We start from the raw sequence: 22,313 nt of genomic DNA on the forward strand, positions 1-22,313 counted from the left end.
GCTGTAAAAATTTATGGGTTTTGGAGATGTCTCAAAGATGGCTTATTACCTGGGGGAAAATGCCTTGATTTAAAGTAAGAGGCACCCTGGCTGGAGTACAGTAGTTGCTCGATAAGCATTTGATGAATTGACTTAAAATTATCCATGTAGAGAAATTGTAGCAAAAACTGTTACAGAAATATGTTTTTAGTTAATAATCACACTGTCCTGGCCATGTGTGCACATGTATCTGGAAGCATTTAGCACAAGAATTAGAGGACAGAGTTTCCAGCCAGGCACTCTGAGTTCAAATTTCTGCTTTATCTTTGACAAGCAGAATGAATTTGGGTAGGTTATTTTATCTCTCTTTTTCTGTTACCTCAGCTGTAAAATGGGGATAGTCAGAGTGCCTATCATGTAACTATGTCTGTGAGAATTAAATAAGTTCAGTAAAACATTGACGTGGATGACTTGATTTCTCCTCTAGTGCATGCTGGTTACTACCATGGTTTCTAACTCTTCCCCCACTGATAGCACTCCTACCTTTATGACCCCTTCTCCAATCCCTCCCACTGAATCACAGAAGTCTGGCTTTGTTTATTAGCTTCCACTCTTTGTTATAAGTATTTTACTTTGTCAAATTATCTGCCATGTTAATGTCCTTTAGTCATCTTTGTCATTCTGACTTGCTTTACTCCACATATTCCCCTCAAGCGCTCTGTATTGCTGCAAGTGGCAATGTTTCATCTTTTCTGATAGCTGGACAGTATTCTATGGTGTGGCTAGACCATGTCTTCTTGATCGAGTCCTCTGTCATCGGGCACTTGGGTTGTTTTCATGGCCTAGTTATGATAAATAAGACTGCAGTAAACACTGTAGAGCAAACACTTTTTGGGGTTGATGGTTTTATTTTCTTCAAATAGATGCCCAGGAGTAGGACTGCTGGGTCATATGCTATTTCATTCTTAGTTTCTTTTTCTTTTTCTTTTTTTTTTAAGATTTATTTATTTATTTATACAAGCACTGGGTACAGTCAGAAGCGGGGAGGGTGAGAGAATTCACCAGAGGCAGAGCGGGGAACAGGACAGGCAGACTGACAAAATACACTGCTGAGGGGAGCAGGGGCCAGACAGGAGAGGTCTGTCAAGCCATGTGGGACCCTCGCCGGCAGCCAGGGATCAAACCTGCACTGCAGAGGCTGCAGGCAGCTTTGCAGCCCAGCGCTCAACCGTTGTGCCACCAGGGGAGGCCCCGGTCTTAGTTTCTTATTGTAAATCCAGATCACTTCCCAAAATGGCTGTACCGGTTTGCATTCCCACCACATGTAGCGGGGCTCCTCCTTCTCCACGTCTTCTCTGATTGTTGTTGGAGGTATGCCTAATATGTGCCATTCCCTTAGGTGTGAGGTTTTGACCTGCATCTCCCTCATTAAAAGCAATGATGAACACTTTTCCATGTATCCGGAATATCTGTTTAGATAGCTACCCATTTATTAATTAGGTATTTTTGTTCATTTGAATAGATTTTTAAATATATCTTATTAACTCTTTGTTGATTGTGTAATGTTTGAATACTTTCTCCCATTCAGCAGGATTTAAAAAAAATAATTCTATTTTTTCTCACTATAGAAAAGATTCTTAATTTAAGATAATCCCAGTTATTTAGCATTGCTTTCATTTCCCTGTGATAGGGGTGGAGTCTCTGAAAACATTTTTATCACTGATGTCATGAAACATAACATCTATGTTTTCTTCTGTATGTTTTATCGTTGCATATCTTGTATATCAGATGTTTACCCAGGTAGAATTTACTTTTGCTTTCGGGATTAGAAAGTGTCCAACTTCTGTCTTTTACATGTGGCTGCCCAGTTCTCCCAGCACCATTTGTTTAAAGGATCTTTTGCTCCTTTGTGTGGTTGTTGCTCTTTAATCATGAATTAACTAATGATATATATGTAGGATAGTTTCTAAACTTCCAATTTTTTCATTAATCCGTGTGTCTATTTCTAGTCTAATACCATCTTGTTTGAATTATTGTTGCGGAGTTTAAAGGCAGGTAACGGGATGCCTCTGTTTCTCTCCTTTTTTCTCAGAATTGCTTTAGCTCTTTGAGGTACTTTATTGTTCCATATAAATTTAATATTTTTGGTTCTCTTTCTTTAAAGAATGGCTTTTTAAAAAAGATTTATAAAAAAATAAAGATTTATTTATACAAGAACTGGGGTACAGGTCAGCGGCATGGGCGGGTGAGAGAATTCACTGGAGAGAGTGGGGAGCAGAATAGGCAGATGGACCAAATACACTGCTGAGGGGAGCAGTGGGCGAGGCAGAAGAGGTCTGCCATGCCATGTGGATTTCTCCCTGGCTGGCCTGGAATCAAACCCACACTGTAGAGGCTGCGGACAGCTTCACAGCACATCGCTCAACCCACTGTGCCACCGGGAAAACCCCTATTTAAAGAATATCATTGGTATTTTAATGGGGATTTCATTGACTTCATACATCATGTTTGGAGGACAGTTGTTTGACTACATTGTTCAGCCCATCCATGACCATGGGATGCCTTTCCTTCTCCTTACATCATGTTATATGCTCTTCAGTAATGTCTTATAGTTTTCAATGTGTAAATGCTTCACTTCCTTGACTTTTTATGCAATTGTGAGTGGAGTTATTTTCTTAATTTCTTTGTCTTCTTCATTATTCATATATAAAAAGTAGCAGATTTTTGTATGTTGATTTTTGTAACCTGCCACTTTGCTATATTCATTTGTTGTTTTTCTTTTATATAAAAATATTTTTATTTATGCATACAAGAACTGGGTGTAGGCCAGAGTCTGTGTCGGGGGTGAGAGGATTCACCAGAGACAGAGTGGGGAGCAGAACAGGCAGATCTACTGGAATACACTGCTGAGAGGAGCAGCAGGCGAGACAGGAGACATGACTGCTATGTCATGTGGGTCACCTCCCTAGCTGGAGATCGAACTCAAGTCTCAGTGGCTGGCAATAGCTTGATAGTTGAGACCTTAGCCCCGGCACCACCCTCATTGGTTGTTTTTAATAGCTTTTTGGTTTTCTATATCATCTGCAAATAATAATATTTTTACCTGTTCTTTTCTATCCTGAATTCTTTTGTTTCTTGTTGTCTGGTTGTTCTAGCTAAAATCTCTAATACTAAGTTTAGCAGAAGTGATAACAGTCAACATCCCTGGGGTAAAGCATATATAGCAGGGTCTGGCACATAGGAATCTTACACATGTTATTTGTCACCCATTTTGTAAGTTTTCTTGGTGTTAGGAAACTTGTATTTTATTATGATTTGCTTTAGGTTTGTGCAAATGGTAAATGCCTGGTGGCTGATGAAAGTAATGTAAAACAAGTTGAAAGAAAAGACTGCGGCCTGGAATTTACAGGAAATATTACCAGTGTCCCTTTAGCTGCCTTTGGTTTTGTCTCTAACTCTCTGACCTTGATGAAACACTTCAGCTTCCAGGCCCTGGTTTTCTTATCTGTTAAGTAATGATTTGAACTTTATGTTGTCCACAGTCCTTTCAAGCTCTGCATCTCATTCTCTGGTCTGAAGTGTTAGAGTCAAGTTCTTAATTATTGTGTCACACACCCTACTCCTCAAGTCCCATGTGACTCAACTGTGATCATCATTATCTGGCTCTGGCCAGAATCATTCTTGGGAAAAGACAAAGCACCAGCCTCAGGCAGCACAAGGGGGCAGGCTCCTGAAAAGGACCTGCTACTCCTATAAAGAGAGGTGGCCATTGCTGAGGCCATAATGGGGAGACACAGGGCCCTTTCCATGTGAAAATGACACTGTGAAATCTGTAGTTGGGTGCTTGAAATCATTTCTCCTGTTCCAAGCTGTTCAATTCACACATTCTTTTCTGGTCCTCAACTTGCAACATCAAGGTCCATATTTAGAATGATATCTGGCTTTTTGCACAGCTTCAGTGACTCTCAAGTTTCCTTCAAGTCTTTGCCCTGCTCCCCACCCCTTTGCCTGTCCTTTTTGTTGTTGTTGTCCTTTTCCCCATGGCACTCACACCCTGTAAGTATACTTTGTTTTTGTTTTTTTAATGTTTAATATATTTTATTTTATATAATTCTTACATCATTTTTCGTTTTTACACAATGTATGCATTTTCATTTTGGTTATATTCCCCATACAGTTGCACTCCCTTATTTTGACCCTAACCTCTACTGTCCCCTTCCCAATAGTGTGTCTCTGGTTTATAGTTGCTTGTTGATTTTATTTTTTCTTTATTGTAATTAGTCTTTTTCCTGGTCCCTTATTTAGGTTTTCTAAATTCCTGCTATGAGTGAGACCATCTGGCATTTTTCTTTTTTTTTTTTCTGTACTTTGTTTTTAATGCTGCTGTTTGTGTACTTTTCCATTGATGTACATTTTCCCTAAATGCCTGGGGTAGTAGAGGACAGGGAGAGGACCTGAGGGGAAGCACAGACTTGATGGGCGGAGGCAGGTGTGTACCCCTGTAAAGGCACTCCACACTCAGTGTCTGCAGAGGCCATTCAAATTCCTTGTATTGTTTTCAGGGGCAACCAAGTCTTTGCCCCCTTCTGGCTGTGATAGAAAGAAAATTGGGCCTGAGTTTGACTCCAGTCCAGAGCTTCACAAACTCTGGTTAGCAGGCTTTAGGAACATTTCCTTATTCCTCCAGAGCACAGTGCCTTCATTTATGGGACAGTTTAATAATATTGATTGGCCAAGTGTTGGCTGGCACATAGGAGTCCTTATGTCTGGTAATGCTCAGAATAAGCATGTATATGTGTGTTTCACAAATACATTTATGCCCAAAACTTCCTTGCCTTGCATCTCACACACCTAATTCTCTAGAACGATCAGAATCAGTGTTCATGATTGTACTGAAACATCTTCTCATTCTCCAGATATAAATATTTTAACTTATATATGAGGTGAGTTACACTTTGGAGAAGGTTGACCATGTCTACAAAATACAGCATTTGCACACACACACACACACACACATACACTTGACCTAGCAGTTTGGATTCATTGGCCACTTTGAGAAGCACATGGAAACATAAGTCAACATGTATGTTTCATTCCTATGACTTTAAATCAAGCTCATCTGCTAGAGATTTTCACATGTCCCTTCTTACCTTAACTCAGCCCCCTGGATTCCAGTCTCATGCCATAGTGCCTTTGTGACACCATCCCCATGGGTTCTTACATACGCTTCAAGATCCACTGAGCGACACAGAGCTCTGTTTCTCCTCCTCACACCCACGTGCCTACTACTCCCCTCCCCCATAGCCCTTTCCTGATAAATGCACATCCTCTACCCAGCTGCAGACTTGATATTCTCCTTGCACACACCCTATATCTCAGTCAATAGTGCATTGTCTTAGGTCTGCCTTCCAATCGACTCCACATACAGCAACTCATTACCTTTTTACCTGGCCTGAGCCATTGTCAATTCTCATGGTTTCTCCACTCTCCTGTGATCTGCTCCTTAGAGAACAGCTGGAGACATTCTGAGGAGGAAATCTGATTGTCTCCCACATGTGCCTCAGTTGTCTCATAGTTACTGTCACAGTCATTGTCATTCTGGAATGAGACTGTGGCTTCTTAGACCCCACAGGGTTCTGGCTGTGCTCCAGATTAAGTTTAAGTTCAGGGTTAAGTCCAAGCACTCTCCCACCGTCTGTGTTCAAGCTGCTATCCTTCACATGAGACCGAGGCCTCTACCTCAAGGCCTTTGTGCTTGCTGCGTCTGTCCCTCTGGCTGGCATACTGCCCAGGTGTCCTCCTGCTTTACTCTCTGTGTTTGTGTTTCCCTCGTTGCTTCCCAACTTCAGAGAGGCTTTCTCAAGCTGTGCAGTATCCAGGGACAGGAGCCATCCTAGCTCAGTCCTTCTCTAGTTCTACTTCTTCATAAAACTTATTCCCAAGAATAGATTTAAAAAGTTGTGGGCCTCTGTGGTGGCACAACAGGTTAAGCACAGTGCTGTGAAGTTATCCACAATCTCTGCAGCATGAGTTTGTTTTTTTTTTTTTTTTTTTTTTTTTTTTTATAAATGTAGATTGAATGATTGACTTTATTTGTTTTGTTTATACAAGCACTGGGCACAGTCAGAAGCACGGGAGGGTAAGAGAATTCACCAGAGCCAGAGCAGGGAGCAGAGCAGGCAGAAGGACCGAAGTACACTGCTGAGGGGAGCAGCGGGCAGCAGGAGAGGCCTGCGCACCATGCGGGACCCTCCTCCAGTGGCCGGGGAGCAGCCGGGTATCGAACCGTTGCTGCAGAGGCCGCAGGCAGCTTCGCAACCCAGCGCTCAACCACTGCGCCACCGGGGAGGCCCTGCAGCATGAGTTTGATCTGAAGCCAGGGAGTTACCCCCATGGCACAGCAGACCTCTCCTGTCTTGCCTGCTCTCCCCTCAGCAGTGTATTTCAGTCAGTCTGCCTATTCTGTTCCCCGCTCTGTCTCTGGTGAATCCTCTCACCCCAGTTCTTGTATTCATGAAGTAAATCTTTAAGAAGAAGTTGTATGTTTGTCTGTTTATTATTTCCTCCATTAAAATGTAATGTCCAGGAGGCAGGGACTCTCTGAATGCCTCATTCCACCACATGGTCACCCCCAGCATGTATGTATGCGTTTAAGCTCTGGCAGCAAAAAAAGTATTGGAAACTACCTTGATGTTCACTAAGGAACTTCTTCAGTTAGATTTCTCATAGCCTTACAATTTAAAACTGTTTAAAAAATTGATTTTTTATATTTTTATGGGATTATCACTAAGCTATGCTATTAAGTGGACCCAGTTAGAACGATGTGTAAAATATACTGCTTGTATAGAATAGAAAAATCTCAACACACATACGTACTGAATGCATCTATTGAATAAAGCCTGTGGTTATATTAAACATTTCTGTATGAAAAAGGCTGGTTAAGAGTTGCTCTGCTGAGGGAGGCTGAATTATAAAGCAAAAAGTGATTTTTCTTAACGGTTTATTCTTTGGTTCTTCTAAACATATGAACTGATCTGTTTCTTAGTAAAAAACTATTCAACCATTACATATTCTAATTCTTAGAAAGTAAAAATATGGAATATCTCTTAAATTAGTCCAAATATTTGGTTCAATGGAAGAGGTTGTTCCTGGATCATTTCATATAAACAGGCATACTTTTCTAGGTGAATTTTGCAAGCAAAAAGTGTTGATTGCTATATCAAAACTAGAAGTCAGAAGCTTTTTGCAATTGCCTAGATTGTGCCATGCAGTAGCCATCCAGGAGTAATGCCTTGTATGCATGGTTGAGTGAAAACAGCACTTGAAAGCAAATAGTTTTGAATCAGAGATCTCAAAATTAATATGTCTAATGGAAAACGATGCCCCAGGATATGCCAAAATGACTCCACAACAAGCTCTAGAAACTGGGCCTGTGAGGGAACTTGTGCCCGCTGTTGAGATAATCTGGTTACAGCTGTAAACAGTTGACGTAATTCATGTTGATTTTGAAATGTACTAGAAATTTAAACATGCCTTCATTATTATCAACAATCCCTCATTCACTTAATGTGTATCACTTGTCTTAATTCTAAATAAGAATATTATTTAGTTATGAGTTATATAAATAAAACTTATTTTTATTAATAAATAAAAATAAAATAAAACCTGTGTAAGTAAAAATAACACACTTATGTAAATAAGTTGTTCTTCTGGCATTTTAATTCCCTGCTGTTTACTCTGACCTATGAAATGTGGTGCAACTGGTCCCCACGAACTCACCCCTCTGTTCTACTCCCTGCTCACTCAGCGTCGACCCTGCTGTCATTCTGCTTTACTTGATTAGACTTTTAGGCTGAAATGTTTGTGGTGTCCTCTGCTGGCCAATGTGTTTCACCTCCAAGTCTCAATCACCACTTTGCCAGTATGGCCTTCTGTCCCTAGACTGAGTCACCTCTAATCTCTAACTTGGAAATATTCTTTCCTTCTTAGGGCCTAACTTTTGTGTTCTTGGTTTATCTGTTTTTCTTGTTTACCAGTCGTCACTCCCATTAAAACACAAGCTTGATGAAAGTAGAAAATAGGATCCATTCCATCCTTCTGAACACCTATATGTCTCTAGGACCTAATGTGGGAATTGGCACATAGTAGTTAACAAAAACAGTTTTTTAATATTGCAAAAGTAGGTTGGGATTGGGGATTTATTTCCCTGAAGGTCAGGTGTGAGATTTACCACATTTGTTTTCCACAGAGTATGTAACTACAGAGAATTGCACTCATCAACCCTCCCATAAATTCCCTTATGGAGGATGATATTATGCAGCCTGGTGGGTAGAGGGCTCCAGCAAGCATTAGTGAAATGCCGTCAATGTCTCCTTGTTCTCAGTCCTCCTATCAACTGGGGAGATCATGGCCTATAAAATTTTACAGACCAGAAATAAAAATCAAGAAACATGATGGCATTGATGTTTTGTTTTGTTATTTTTTTAATCATCCCTTAAAATCTAATGTATTCTTGCACGGCAGATGGATAATGAAAGATATCTCTTTTATTGGGTGGAGAGTGGGAACATTTGTTTTTCTCCTAAAGGAGAACCTGTCCCCCAAAAGCCCAAGAGACATGAATAAAAGCCAGCAATATTAGGTATGACATGTGTCCACCCTCTCCAAGTGTGCCAACTCTGTATTTCTGCCCAAAGACCTTTCATTCTTGAATCAAGCGATGCAATGCAGGGCTTTAAAATGTCTCTCATTGTATTCAGGAGCAGCCAAATCTTTACCCCCTTCCGGGTGTGATGGAAGGAAAGTCGGGCCTAAGTTTGAGTCTAGTCCAGACCTTTACAGATTTTCTGGTTACCAGGGGAGATGTAAGATTTCATAGGGGCTACTTGATACTAGCCAGTCCAGCAAGGGAAGTCAGCGTGTCGTGAAAGCTGTGACCCCTAGACATGACCAGGCCAGTTTCTGGGTTAAGATGTCAAAGTCTCATCAGTGAAGTAGATGTGTCGCTTTGAAGCAGAGAGTCGGGGAGACTTGAACCTTTAATGCAGTTTCCTTTACTAGAGAAGCCCCAGGTACCAGGCTGGGACCACCTAGTCTGGGCCGGGCTTAGGGACCTTTGTGAGTTCTGGGACCTGTACACATTCTCCCTCCTGTGGCACCTCTAGCAGATGTCACTGCAAAGTGACATGGGCATCAGAATTCTACAGAGAAGGCGTGGTAGCAGCTCATCTGAAATGGACAGCAGCTTTGGAGGAGGTCTTTCACAAGGCATTCATAAAAATGAGTTTTCTCCTTAAGATGGGCACATCAAATGAGAATCAGGCCTTGATTCTGTACTGTTACATAATCCAAGGTCCGCACATTTGCATGTGTGAGATTGTGAGGTTATAGCTGTCAAGACCAGGTGTTGGTAGCATCTCTTTCCTTCCAGAACAACCTTCTTTGGAAACTTTACATCTATTTGACCACTATTTAATTATCCTGTGAATACGAGTAGTTATTTTAGTACAGCATTGCTTTGACTAAATGCAATAGAATTTTATTTTCCAGGGAATGAATATAATAAAACCTCCTACTGCATTTGGTGTGCAAGAAGCAGATTCTCTTTAGTCAACTAGATTTGTTTATAAACAGGTGATTACTTAAAATGGTCTCATAAAGGAACAGAGTTAAGACTTTGGGTTTAAACCTACTTAACATCCGTGTAATTGCATGTGCCTTTGAGAGGAGAAAAGCTGTGTCCTTTTCATCGCTTTGCTTCTGATTTGAGAGCTGTTTACTTGTTACTGGCACATCTGAACTGCTCCTGCGCTTGGCCTTGATTTTTTTCATTCTTTGAACAATGAATGCCTTTATAAAACATGTTACACAGAATCACAATGATACATTCACATCCCATTTTGTAGTGCTACTGAAGTTCAAAGAAGTTTTAAATACTTGCAAGGGTTGGGGATATATCCTGAGAGATGGCATATGTAATAAAATATGATCACTAGCAAAGTGAAGTTCCCAGAGACCGATGGAAAGTACTAGTGCTAAGTGATTTGCAGGAAGATCGAGTATTTAGGTGAAGGGATCCCTTTTTTAACCCTGACATGGCCAGGCCACCCCAGACATGCAAGTCAGCCTCCTAAGGGGCCTGTTATGCTGGGTGTGCTCCATGGCATTAAATTAAATGGTATTAAATTATTCAACCTTTGAATGATTCCATCCATCATTGATGAGAGGGGGGGAATTATTAGTCAAATGACTAATACCTACTCTGAAACGCTTGTGATCTAGCCTCTGTTATAATTTACAAACCAGTTTGTCACTCTCTTGTTTTAAGTTCCGCCTTGGGTTTTTGCTGACTTTTCAGTAACATTTGAACTTCTCACTGGTCTACAAGGCCTCACATCATCTGACTCCTGCAGCTGTCTCTACCTTCACTGCCCATCTCACTTCACCAGTTGCTGTGGGTTACACAATCCCACTCACACTGCAGCCTTTCCTTTGCTTTCTGTCCTCTGCCTAGGATGCATTTCCTCCCACCTCCACCTTCATCTTGTCTTTTTCTTATCCTTAAGTCTACATCCTCAGAGAGTTTCTGTTAGTAAGTGAATATAAAATGTTCTCTGAGATGCCCATCTCACAATGACCACAGACAGTGAGTGTAGGCATGTCCCTGTTGATCTTGCTTCCTTGTGTGTTTCCTGTTCACCCCCTCCCGCAGCTGTGATCTGTATGAAGGCTAGGTGTTCTCAGTACATAAGGTTCCCTGAGACCCAGATGCAGTGTATGGAATTGGACCAGCACTCAGTAATTATCTGGTGAGTGAGTACATAGATGAAAGACGTTCAGATAGGTCAAAATTGGGGTGCATATTGAGTTACGGTGGCCAATTGGGCTTCATCTTCCTAGAAGAATAAAAGAAAGTATACCATTAAATGATGTCTCTCAGATGAAAGAGAGATAACTCTAACTCAGTCTGTGACCTTGGGAGGAAGAAGCAAAGAGGGGAGTATGGAAAGTTATAAGAATAATCAAAGATAATAGAAGAATTCTGGGCCTGCCAATTGGTGATCAGTGGGAAGAATCAGTTCACAGGACAGAGGGGGTCGTTAGCAGTGTCCAGGCTACAGAAGATCCAAGGGTGTTGAGAGTAGTACACTGAAATTTCATGAGGGATGTCACAAGTGAGTTTTGAATGGACCATTGTAGTAGACCTCTGAGAACAGAAAATTCTAGGGCTTGTCCAGGATCTGGGAACACTAAGCATCCATGAGAGCAATGTTAGGCAACAAAAGTGGGCTTAATACAGGGAAGCCAAGATGGTCTTTCCTAGGAGAAAAGACCAAGACCCCCAAGGTAGCAAAGAGCGTGATAGTCAACATACTGCTGAAAGAAATGGATAGGAATGAAATTCCAGGGTGGGGATGGAGCAAGAATATGAAGGACAGTGGAGCATGTACTTAGAGGCTGGAAGGAAGGTGGGTGCTCGGGTGCAAAACAACACAAGTGGAGGCAAACCCTGGCCCCAGGTGCAATATTTTGCTCTAAATTCACACTGTCAAATCCTGATCCCAGGGCCATCTGGATCAGAATCGATGTTGATGCTTGTTAGAAATATAGATTCCTTGGCTGCACCTCTGACTTCCTGAGTTACAGTCTGCTGGTGGGAGATGGAAGGATCTGTACTTAGCTTCAGAGTGGCCTTGCATGTGCACAGGTCTGAACATGACCACTGGGGGCATGGGTATGTATGTCTTTCACTGAACTCAGCGAGGCTGAGGCATCTGTTTCTTGTTTCATGAGGTCTCCGGGCTAGGCAGGGTCTTTTATGGGAGAGACCAGAGGGTTTGTGAGGCTTAAATTGTAAACAGTTTGGGGTAGGCGCTGTTTTAAGAAAACCAACTAAAAATAAAAGCTTCAACTTAAGTACATGAGTGTATTTAGAATAAGAAAGAAAATGATCCATTTTTAAAAGATGACCTAGCATAAAGTCCAGAAAAATAGTGTGAATAATGAGCTGTCTGACATACTTGTTGTACACTTTTTTTTGGTTGCATATCCCGAGTGTCTCTTTGTGGGATCATATCAGGACCACCACTTTCAGTACAGACATTACTGCAATACTTGTCTTTTCTGGAAATTTCAGTAGAACTTAGTCTTTTGTTATTGATGGGTGCAATGTGAAAAGCACACAACTTTACAGACAGAATATAGACACCTGGGAACACCCCCTGCAAACACCAGAATTCTAATTAATTCTGTTTTCTATGGTTCCATAAACAAAGGAAAATGAGGTGGTGCTTTACAAGCATATGTGTGGAAGTGAGCAGATTCTTGACAGGAGAGAATTTCTGTTGTGACTGGGTGTCAATGAGTATTGAATGCTATACCTGAAATTTAACACATCTGATGATTAGAGCAAAATTTCCGACTTGCTTCTGGCTCCTCTGCACCCCACGTATTTCTGGAGCCGGCCATCCTAGTGCACATCTACATTTCATTGTGGCCTTGGGTCTATGTCTTCATGACACCATGCTCAGTGAGTTGGCAACAAGGTCGTAGAATTTCTGGAAAACATCCCTGCATCCTGAGAGCTAGCAGTTACGTAAGGCAGGAAAGTGCCTACAAAACATGTAAAATTCTCTCTCTCCAGCCAAATTATAGGAGCCCCCAATTCAACTTCCTGTTAGTTGGAACTACTATGTGGCCCAATATGAAGACACATTGAAAAGGCACTAAGTGCTTGCAACTTAGTGGTGGGTGTGGTAACAGTGAAGAGGTGTAAGCCTTTTTGTCTGAATCATATACAGTGTTGCAAGCCAATGTTATCCCAATAAACTATGTATATGTGTGTGTTTGTGTATCTGTGTGTGTGTGTATATATATATATAAATATGTGTGCATATATGTATATGTATATATATGATACAGTACTAAAACCATGAGCATGCATTAAAGAGGCAAAAAAGAGGGAAGGCAATGTCTTAGATTTTTTTTTTTTTTTATAGAGGCATGCTTTATTTATTTGTTTGCTGGTTTGTTTGTTTGTTTTGTTTATACATGCACTGGGTACAGTCAGAAGCGCGGGAGGGTGAGAGAATTCACCAGAGCCAGAGCGGGGAGCAGAGCAGGCAGAAGGACCGAAGTACACTGCTGAGGGGAGCAGTGGGCGGCAGGAGAGGTCTGCACGCCATGTGGGACCCTCCTCTGGTGGCCGGGGAGCAGCCGGGGATCGAACCGGCGCCGCAGAGGCCGCGCGCAGTTTCGCAACCCAGCGCTCAACCGCTGCGCCACCGGGGAGGCCCGGAAGGCAATGTCTTAGATGCAGTCAAAACATCTTACTTTATTAAATTTAAAAAAAAAATGTCTGTTGCTGTTACTGTATTGCCAACACTCTTCCATGAAACTTCACCTTCATCCCCCAGACTGCATGTCTGGGAAGTACCAAGGAGAAACACAGATTAGAGATTGCCTTTCTTCTTACATGTTTTTTTTTTTTTTTTCATTTCAATGTGTTTCATTTTAACTAGAAAAAGGACCATACTCAGCAGATCGAGTTTTTCCTTTCTGTGCAGGATTATTAATAACAGATGGGCCCACTGTCTTATGTTTGGCTGATAAGCTTCCTGCTGTGATCATCTGTACACACTTGCTCACTCACTTCCTCCTGTCAGACTTCAGGAACCCCTTTACGTGGTTGCATGGCAGTGATGTAGGCCATCTCTACAAATGCACCCTAAACTCCTCTATGTATTTGAAACTTCTCTGCCCTCCAGTAGCTCCTAAATAATGGTGTGTGTGCATTGTATGTCCATCAAGTCTCATTTGCACTCTGAAATAGAAGGATGATCAGAATTGTTACTGTTGCCACTGAATAGTTGAGCTGATTTCTCCCCACATAAATGGCCTCTATAGCATTACTATACCACCAAGATGAACAGCTGGAGTTACATTATTTTCTGAGACAAATTCTAAAGTCACCCCTTCCCCCTCCAGCACCTGGATGGGTCTCTGAGTGTTTCCATCACTAAGAATTTTGAATCCTAAGGGTCCCTTGGAACTAGGATCCCCAGGGGTCCTTTCCTCCCCTGATGTGTGTGGATGGGATGTCTCAAACATCCCATTAAATGAAGTGGCTAAAACAAGTCCAGAGGAGCCACTTCTGCCCAGAGAAGATGGGCTTTTAGAGTTGTCAGAAGGGTGGAGGGGTACAGACAGCAGCAGTCAGATCTCTGCATCATTGCTTTTCTCCCCTTTCTTTTTTGTTTATCCTCCCACCCCCAGTAGTTTAATGTGAGCACGTCTCTCTCACCTCATTTGCTGCAGATGCCTCAGGAACAGTACACTCACCACCGGAGCACCATGCCCAGCTCCGAGGGGCCACAGGTATACAAAGTGGGCATTTACGGCTGGCGGAAAAGATGCCTGTATTTCTTCGTCCTGCTCCTGATGATTTTAATCCTGGTGAACTTGGCCATGACCATCTGGATTCTCAAAGTCATGAACTTCACAATTGTAAGTAAAGCCACACGGGTTTCTTTGGCTGTCCTTGGGGGAGTGATAATAGAGGGCAAAAGGAATGTAGGAAAGCCACGGGAAAGAGGATTCAAAATGTGCCACAACCTGATGTTTTGGCAGAAAGGCATTTCCGTTCAGTTTATGTACATGGCTCAATGTCTGTCTCATCTCTGCTCTCAGAGGCTGGTTCAGGACAGAGACTTCTCCTTGGTGGTCTCGTGGATGCTTTTCCTCAATGCTGATCACTGTGCATCTGCATCTTGTAGTTTATAAGCACTTTGAGTGAATATTCCAGGAAGAAATAGGGTATGCATTCATAATCTTAAGTTTTCTCCATTTGAGTTGTGCCCATGAAAGGTGTGAGGAGGTTGAGTGTTGAAGAATCTCAGTAAAATTCAGCTTTGGGGAGTATCTCCCCATCACTGCTCTTCCCATGTGGGAGCCAGTTACTCAGGGGCATTGAAAGTCAGAGTTGCCTCAACTTGTAAGAGTGAAGTCTTCTTGGCTGTGGCCTGGGTAGGATGGAAATGAGAGTGGGTAGCCATGTTGCATTTTTAAGAATTTGAGCACTTGCTTCTTTGTCAAAATCCTTGCTATTTGTGCTTTGGGTTATGATACAGTTGAACGTTTCACATGCTGAAATTCTCAAGAAAAGTGTGGCAAGATGACTTTTGGAGTTATTCTGAGATTTTGCTCCATGGATTCTGCTCTATACTGGCAATATAAGTAATTTAACCCCTAAGTTAAGTGAGCATTAATTTAATCCCTGGTGACTGTTATCAGAGTGCCCTGGGCAGAGGATCCTTTCTTGCTCTGATGTCAAAAGCAAGTAGTTAGATGGGCAAAAAACCAAAATCTTGTTTGATAAAGAAATAGGACTGTAACCAATTAACAGTAAGGATTTTTAGGTGAAAATTCCAAGTTTGATAGAGGACATTTGCCTTTCCTGAATGATATAGTGTACTTTATCCTGAGTACACTCCATTTACTGCTTTGCTGGTGTGCGCCAACCATTTCTTCTCCTGGGGATGTTTTTCTCCTCCTCTGCCTGGTAAACCAGCCCCCACTCCTTTGATGGTCCTGTAGCTCAATTTCTGTGTCTGTTATTATACTTATCACTCCAGATAATTGTGTGTGTGTTTCTTAGGTGCACTGAGAGGAGTGGGGCTGCCTTTTTTCTCTGTGCCTTTGTCGCTTGGGGTTCCGGTACTTGACTTAATTAGGACTCAGAGTTAGAGGTGCTGCTTCAAGCAAGGACACAGTCTTGTCAAACATTCCCTAAATCTTGTACATTTATTCCTTGAGATGAATAGGTCATATTCTTTCCAATGTTCAGCAAAGTTCTGTGTAGTGCCAGATGATGTTTGGAAGATATTCAGGTCCATTGCCATGGAATGGCCAGAGTCTAAAGTGATAGGTTCTAGAGTCTTGGAGCATCTAAGCCTCTGTTTCTGAATCTGACTCAGTAAATATTTTTTGAATGTAGACTGACTTTCTTGATTCAGAGAAGTATGTTAAGCAGGAGAGAAAGACGTGGTAGGATGTGCTGTTTGGCTGAACATGAAATAGAATAGCCAGAGCGACTCAGTGCACTGGGCTCAAAAGTGTGTGCTGACCCATTTGAGCCAAAGTGCAAATGTCCACAGTTGTCATCTGTGGATAGATGTGTATGTGATATTTTTATTTTGTATTTTACAAACTCATAACATAGAAATACTCTGCATTACAATATTAAATTGGAGAAGACTGAAGTTTGTACTGTAGAATCAAGAATAAAGATTCAAACATAATTAACACATAATGACTACTGGTAAGATATAGGAGTTGAGGAACTAGAAGACATCATGGTGCAACATACTCAAGTTAGATGGGGGAGCCCAGAAGCAAGATTGTATTAATTACTTTCCTTTTGGAACTTATGTAAACCCTGAATTCCTTATCTGCACTATTTTTTAAAAATTTTACCTAGTGTGGCATAAGGTTAATTTATAGAAATTGAAAGATTTGTGGGTCAGAGTGGTTCACTATGAATTCAAACCTTGATAAGTATTGTATTATCCATATCTTTTTTATTTTTTTATTTTATACATTTTTACATCATTTTTCATTTTTGCACAATGTATGCATTTCCATCTTGGTTATAGTCCCCATAAAATCCCCACCCCCCCCCTTATTTTGATCCTACTCCTGCCTTCCCCGCTGTAGTGTGTCTCTGCAACATGGATGGAGCTGGAAAGTATCATGCTCAGCGAAATAAGCCAGAAAGAAAAACAAAAATACTGGATGGTCTCTCTCATAGCAAGAATTTAGAAAACCTAAATAAGGGAACAGGAAATAACCTAATTATAATAAAGTAAAAATCAAAATCAACAAGCAACTATAAACCAAACATGTCTTATGCAGTGTATTTCTTCTGGCAAGGTTTGTGGTGAAAGATATATGTAAATGCAGCACATTGAGTGACAAGACACTCTGTTTGCATGTGAGCTTGGGGAGCAGTATGACACTAAGGTAATAATCTATATGAAATTGGCTATTTCCTGTAGTTAACTAAATTGATTGCCAATGCTGAGAGTTCTTAAAGCTTCACCAAACCAAGTACTTGCTGAGGTGAGAATAAAGCCATTAATAGCCATAATTGGTACTTTATAACAGTAATGTATTTGGGCAAATAGAGCTGAAGTGTCAGAAAATTGGTCTTTCCTTGCAAGTTAAAAGCATATTTCTATCAATCACAGTATAAAACATATTCTTCTGGAATTATAATTCTATTTTACAAATAATAATTTCCTGACAGTGGAGATCTTGAAAAAGGAGGAGGGACTAGCCAGTATTGAGACTGCAGGAGGAAGACACAGTGGGAGATGAGAGATAACAGTTAAGCATTTGGAAATGTTGTCAATAGAAAAGAGTGATTATTGTGTACACCTGGATCGTTCCATCATTTGGAATTCGGGGAAGCTCACACTATAATCAGACCCTCCAAGTAATTGGGAACCAAGAGGATGATGTCATCTGAAAGTGTTTCTGAGGACTTGGCAAGTCAGCAAAGATCAAATATCCAGGAGTCGTCATACTTGCCCTTCGACACCATCTTCAAGGATGTGCCTTGGAAGAGCCCTCCATTATGGCCATGTGGATAACCAACCAACTCAGCTTTCTGTGGCCTAGATGGAAACCAGAAGAAAAATGATTTTTCTCTCCTTTACTCTTAGCAGAATGTTCTGGTATTCATTACTAGGCAAGAGGGCAAGTTTATACTTTTCTCCTCAATTTTGCCAACACAGTGTATTCTGTGATTTTCCTGCACTATTAGCACCATTAATTCCTCCTATCCCCCTTTCTTACACACTGTGCAAGAGAATGAATATTTATTAAGTGTTCTGCTCTAGACATCAAAAATAGCTCTGATTTAATTTTCAGAACAACTCTATAAATTAAGTATGACAATCTCTATGTTAGTCATAGCATACTCAAGGCTCAGAAAAGTTGAATGACAGAATGAAAAACACACAGCTAGTAAGTACAGGAGCTGCTATTTGGGTTCAGAGCCCAGACCTCACCAAATCTTGGACTTGCTCCCCCTCCTTCCTCCACTGGTCTGGGCTCCTCACCAGAACTCTGCAGGTGGCAAGTGGTTCATCATCTTTGTTGCCCACCCTACATCATCTGTCACAGATTTCCCGCCATGGGAGCTACCCAGTGGAGGTTCACTTTGAACAACCCCCTGGTGGCACTGCACTTGAATCCTTCTCACATATCTCTTGGCACTGTGGCTGTCATCCACTGTCTGCCTCCTGCTTCATCCCTGTGCTAATATAAGCATTGCATAGACCCTTAATAAATATATGTGCCATGGGTCAATACAAGCACTCGTGAGTTAGTTCATGTTTTGCATATAGAACAGCTTCTGGTCTTTAGAAGATTCAGGTTGGCAACGGAAAGTCATGAGTCCCTACATGGCAGTGTAGCAGTTAAGGGCTCAGATTCTGGAGACAGATGTTCTAGCTACTAATCCAGTTTCCATCATGTACTGGTTGACCTTTGGCAAATTTCTAAATCTTTCTGTGCTGCCATTTCTTAGGAGTAATAGCAATGCCTACTTCATAGTATTGTTGTAAGGCATAAATAAGGTGATGGATATAAAGTACTTAGCATGGAGCTTGGCACCAACAAAGTGTTGTGTGTTTGCCATCATTGCTATAAATTATTGTAGGCTCATGTTGTACCAGGCTAATGATGCTATTGGAATTATTTAGTATCTTGTACCTTAACCTGATGCAGGTAGGTTCTATGATGATGCCAGTTCTGCAAGGAGGGAGAGGCTCTGTGACTGGATTTGTAAGTTACACAGCTATGAAGTATCAGGGTACACATGTGTATCCCAGCAGTCTGAGATCTGGAGCCTGGTCTCCCAGCCAAAGTGATATATTGCAGGGTAGTGCAAATGCCCTCAAGTGAGATTCAGGGCCCTGGGGGCTTAGGGGACCAGGAGCTTCATCACCTTCTAGGTCACACTGTAGAGATGAACACATTGAGCTACTTCGAGTCAGAGTGGCATCTCCCTGTTTGAGCACTGAGGGGTTTTTTTTAGGGGTTTGCCTGGACTTTGTGGAATCTCACTCTGTGGAGGCTGCCATTTCTGCCGGCACACATTCCAGCAGCCTGATCCAAATACCCTGCCCTCAAAGACCTCCAGAACTGCTGCAGTATCGATCACCCTCACTGTCGTTTAGCTCAAGTGGTAATCAAGTAGCAAATCTTCAAAGGCTTGGGAATTATCAATAGGTGGCGTGATCTCTGACCCCAATGAGTGTGAAATCAGTCTTTGCTGGATGAAATGGGATGCCTAAGTGTCACCCCATCACACATGCTCATTGCATAGATGATGGAAGCAAAGTGGAGAGCAGGGTTGCCAGACAGCTCAGCACCCCACTACCCTCGGGAGCTGCTCTGGAGCAGGGATTATGTTCTCATCATCTTTTTTTTTAAAGATTTATTTACTTATGCATACAAAAACTGGGGTACAGACCAGAGGTGTGGGGGGTGTGAGAGCATTCACCAGAGACAGAGCAGGGAGCAGAACAGGCGACTGACTGAAATACACTGCTGAGGGGAGCAGTGGGCGAGCAAGGAGAGGTCTGCCGCACCATGTGGGGCCCTCGCCAACCGTCTGGGATCGAACTGGTGCTGCAGAGGCTGTGGACAGCTTCACAGTGCTGGGCTCAACCGCCTATGCCACCAGGGGAGGCCCATGTTCTTATCATCTTGGTAACCCTACCCATTGCCTAGAACAATCAGCTCTGTGAGAGAGAGAGAGAGAGAGAGAGAGAGAGAGAGAGAGAGAAGGAGACTCACTAATCACCGTGGTGCAGACCACATACAAGAAATATGGGTCAAGTTCACGGTTACCAGGTATATGGGGGGGTCCTTCATAAATTAGAGCTATCTTTAACTATGAAAATAAAAGCTCCTCTCTTTGGTTTCTTTTCTTTCAAATTACAAAATTCAAACCACTATATTTGTGATTACAAATGAATTTCCTCTAATTTTAAACAGATATGGAATTTAAATAGAATTTTCCTGTACAATCCCCATGAGCACCCCAGGAGGTGGGCACACACTTCACGGGCGGGGAAGCAGAGGTTTGGAGAAATGCAGTCCCTCACCCAAGGACCCAAGGTCACAAGGTCACTGAGCTGTGAAGTTGCACGGGGTGACCGGAGCCCAGCTCCAGTGCCTACTGTTTATCAACACGCTCTGCTGCCCATCTTTCAGGCACTATTTTTCATGAAGACAAATTGAATTTGTTCAGTGCAGTGTCTAAAACATGATTTATTTACCCTAAATAAGATAAAGATCCACCGAGGGTCAGAGGAAGGCATTCCAATACTTGTAAAGTGGGCACATTGAAAATCAGCGAGTGCTGGAGAGAATGGCCAATGTGTCCATAATTCAGGACGCTGGCATGCCATATGTTTAGGGAAGGCTCAAGGAACTGGGACTCGGTCAAATTCGAGTAGAGGGGCATGAGGATGTGGTAGGCGCAGGCAGGGAGAGGGATCCCATGGGAGCATAGGAGTATGGGTGGACCTCCCACAGGGTCTGAGAGCATTGTCAGGGACCAAGGGCACTCTGGGAATGCCCTCCCCCCAACCCAGACCCCGGGGCTCCTGGATCACAGGCATTAATCTTGCCCCGGAACACTCACTCCCATTTGCTGGCCAGGTTCCCTCTTAGCCATGCTGTGCTGCTGACTCAGACGTTCTGTTTTCTCAAAACTTCAACATGCGTCTGCCCTTAACCTTTCCCCTGCAGCTTCCACCTCGACTTCTCCACCTCTTGTTAACCAGGTGAAATCCTGGCAAGGGCACCACATGGCCCAATAGACTTTGTGCAGCCATGGCAGTGTCCATGCATTCCCACAGACCTAGTGTGGACCCCATGTCAGCCATGGCCTCAGGCTCCCAAGGTCTTGTTCTTGCAACAGCTGAGTCAGGGCCTCACTTCCCCCAGAGGAGTGAGAATAAAGGCAAAAATGGCATTACCATTTCTTCTTCTATAAACATGGCTCCTTTTAAGCTTTTCTGATCTATTCTCTGAAGTCTCCAGGTTAAGCAGACAATTGCTCTTCTATGTGTTGCTGAGCCTGCTATCTTGCAGCCGGGCAGGCGCCTTGTGCCCTGCGTTGACTTATTTCCCTATTTCCCAGCAAGGCCTTGAGCTCGAGATAGTAAACTGAAAGGATTCCATGTAGTACCTCAGATTTCAGCTCTTTCCTGAGCACATATCAGATACTTAGAACATTTATTGAATAATGGAATGGGGGAAAGTTATGAATAGGCAGTCACTTCTAATTAAAATATGTAAAGATGGGTTAATAGAGCTTTTTATGGCTCTTAAGATGAAGTATTAGTTGATTTATTGAGGTAGACAGATCATAAATGAGATGAGTGTTTGCATTTGATTACCAAAAGGTATTGTTAATACAGACACTCCCTCCAGCGTATCAATCAACTACCTGGTACATGTTAATTACATGAGAAGAATAATCATGGTATGTGAAAAGGAAGCAAGAGATATCATCCCAGTTAATAATCAGACTTGCTTAGCAAATGACAGAAAATTATATTCTTGGCTTTAGTTATACTTTACACTTAACTCCGTTAATTACGTGTCGATGCCAGCTGCAGGTGGACACTGGAAGGACTTTCCACCTGGAGAACATGGTATGTCCATCACTCAGGGCTTTGATTCTGCTGATCACTTTTCAGCCATTAGTTCAGATTCATCAACAAATTTCCAAAACATGCATTTCTTAAGGGGAACATGAAAAACAAGAATTCATTCTGTTCCATGGGCAGTCCTGGATGGGGACTCTGCAATGTTCAGTTTGGTTTGATGCTTACTGTGTGGTATGGCTTTGCAGAAATGCAAATCATCCAGGATAATGTAATGGCTGAAAAGTGCTACATACAAAAGGAATGCTACAAAAGTACACAAATATTGACCATAATTGGGGTATTTCTGAAGCACGCTATATGGGTGGCAGAGGACATTATACTTTGTGTAAACCTCCAGATGATAATAAAGAAGATCACACATCTTGATAGTTCATCATTTATTTGAAAACAAAATACATATGTGTAATTTTAACATAGGACAAATATTTTAAAGAAGTAAGAAAGAAATTGGTTAAATCTAGAGAACTTCTTAAATTAAGTCTTCAAGGATGGAGAAAGCACTTCATATGGTATTTAAGGCAGACAGCTATGTGATTGTAGGCTGGGAGTGTGTAAATTCAGCTGGGTTCTAGAATTGAAAGC

The 22,313-nt window shown here is 42.0% G+C and overlaps 1 protein-coding gene across 1 annotated transcript in view; it reads left to right on the forward strand.

The window, feature by feature from the left end:
- Positions 1-14,295: 14,295 nt before the first annotated feature.
- Positions 14,296-22,313, forward strand: part of SGCD (sarcoglycan delta) — a gene marked incomplete at both ends in the record, with an annotated part of 352,865 nt that continues 344,847 nt past the window's right edge. Inside the window, one exon of the mRNA XM_084243828.1 lies at positions 14,296-14,484. Coding sequence (XP_084099954.1) covers positions 14,296-14,484 — 189 coding nt within the window. The remainder of the gene's footprint in view (positions 14,485-22,313) is intronic.

Source organism: Talpa europaea, assembly GCF_964194135.1.
Source record: "Talpa europaea genome assembly, chromosome: 9".
NCBI classification, from domain to species: Eukaryota; Metazoa; Chordata; class Mammalia; order Eulipotyphla; family Talpidae; genus Talpa; species Talpa europaea.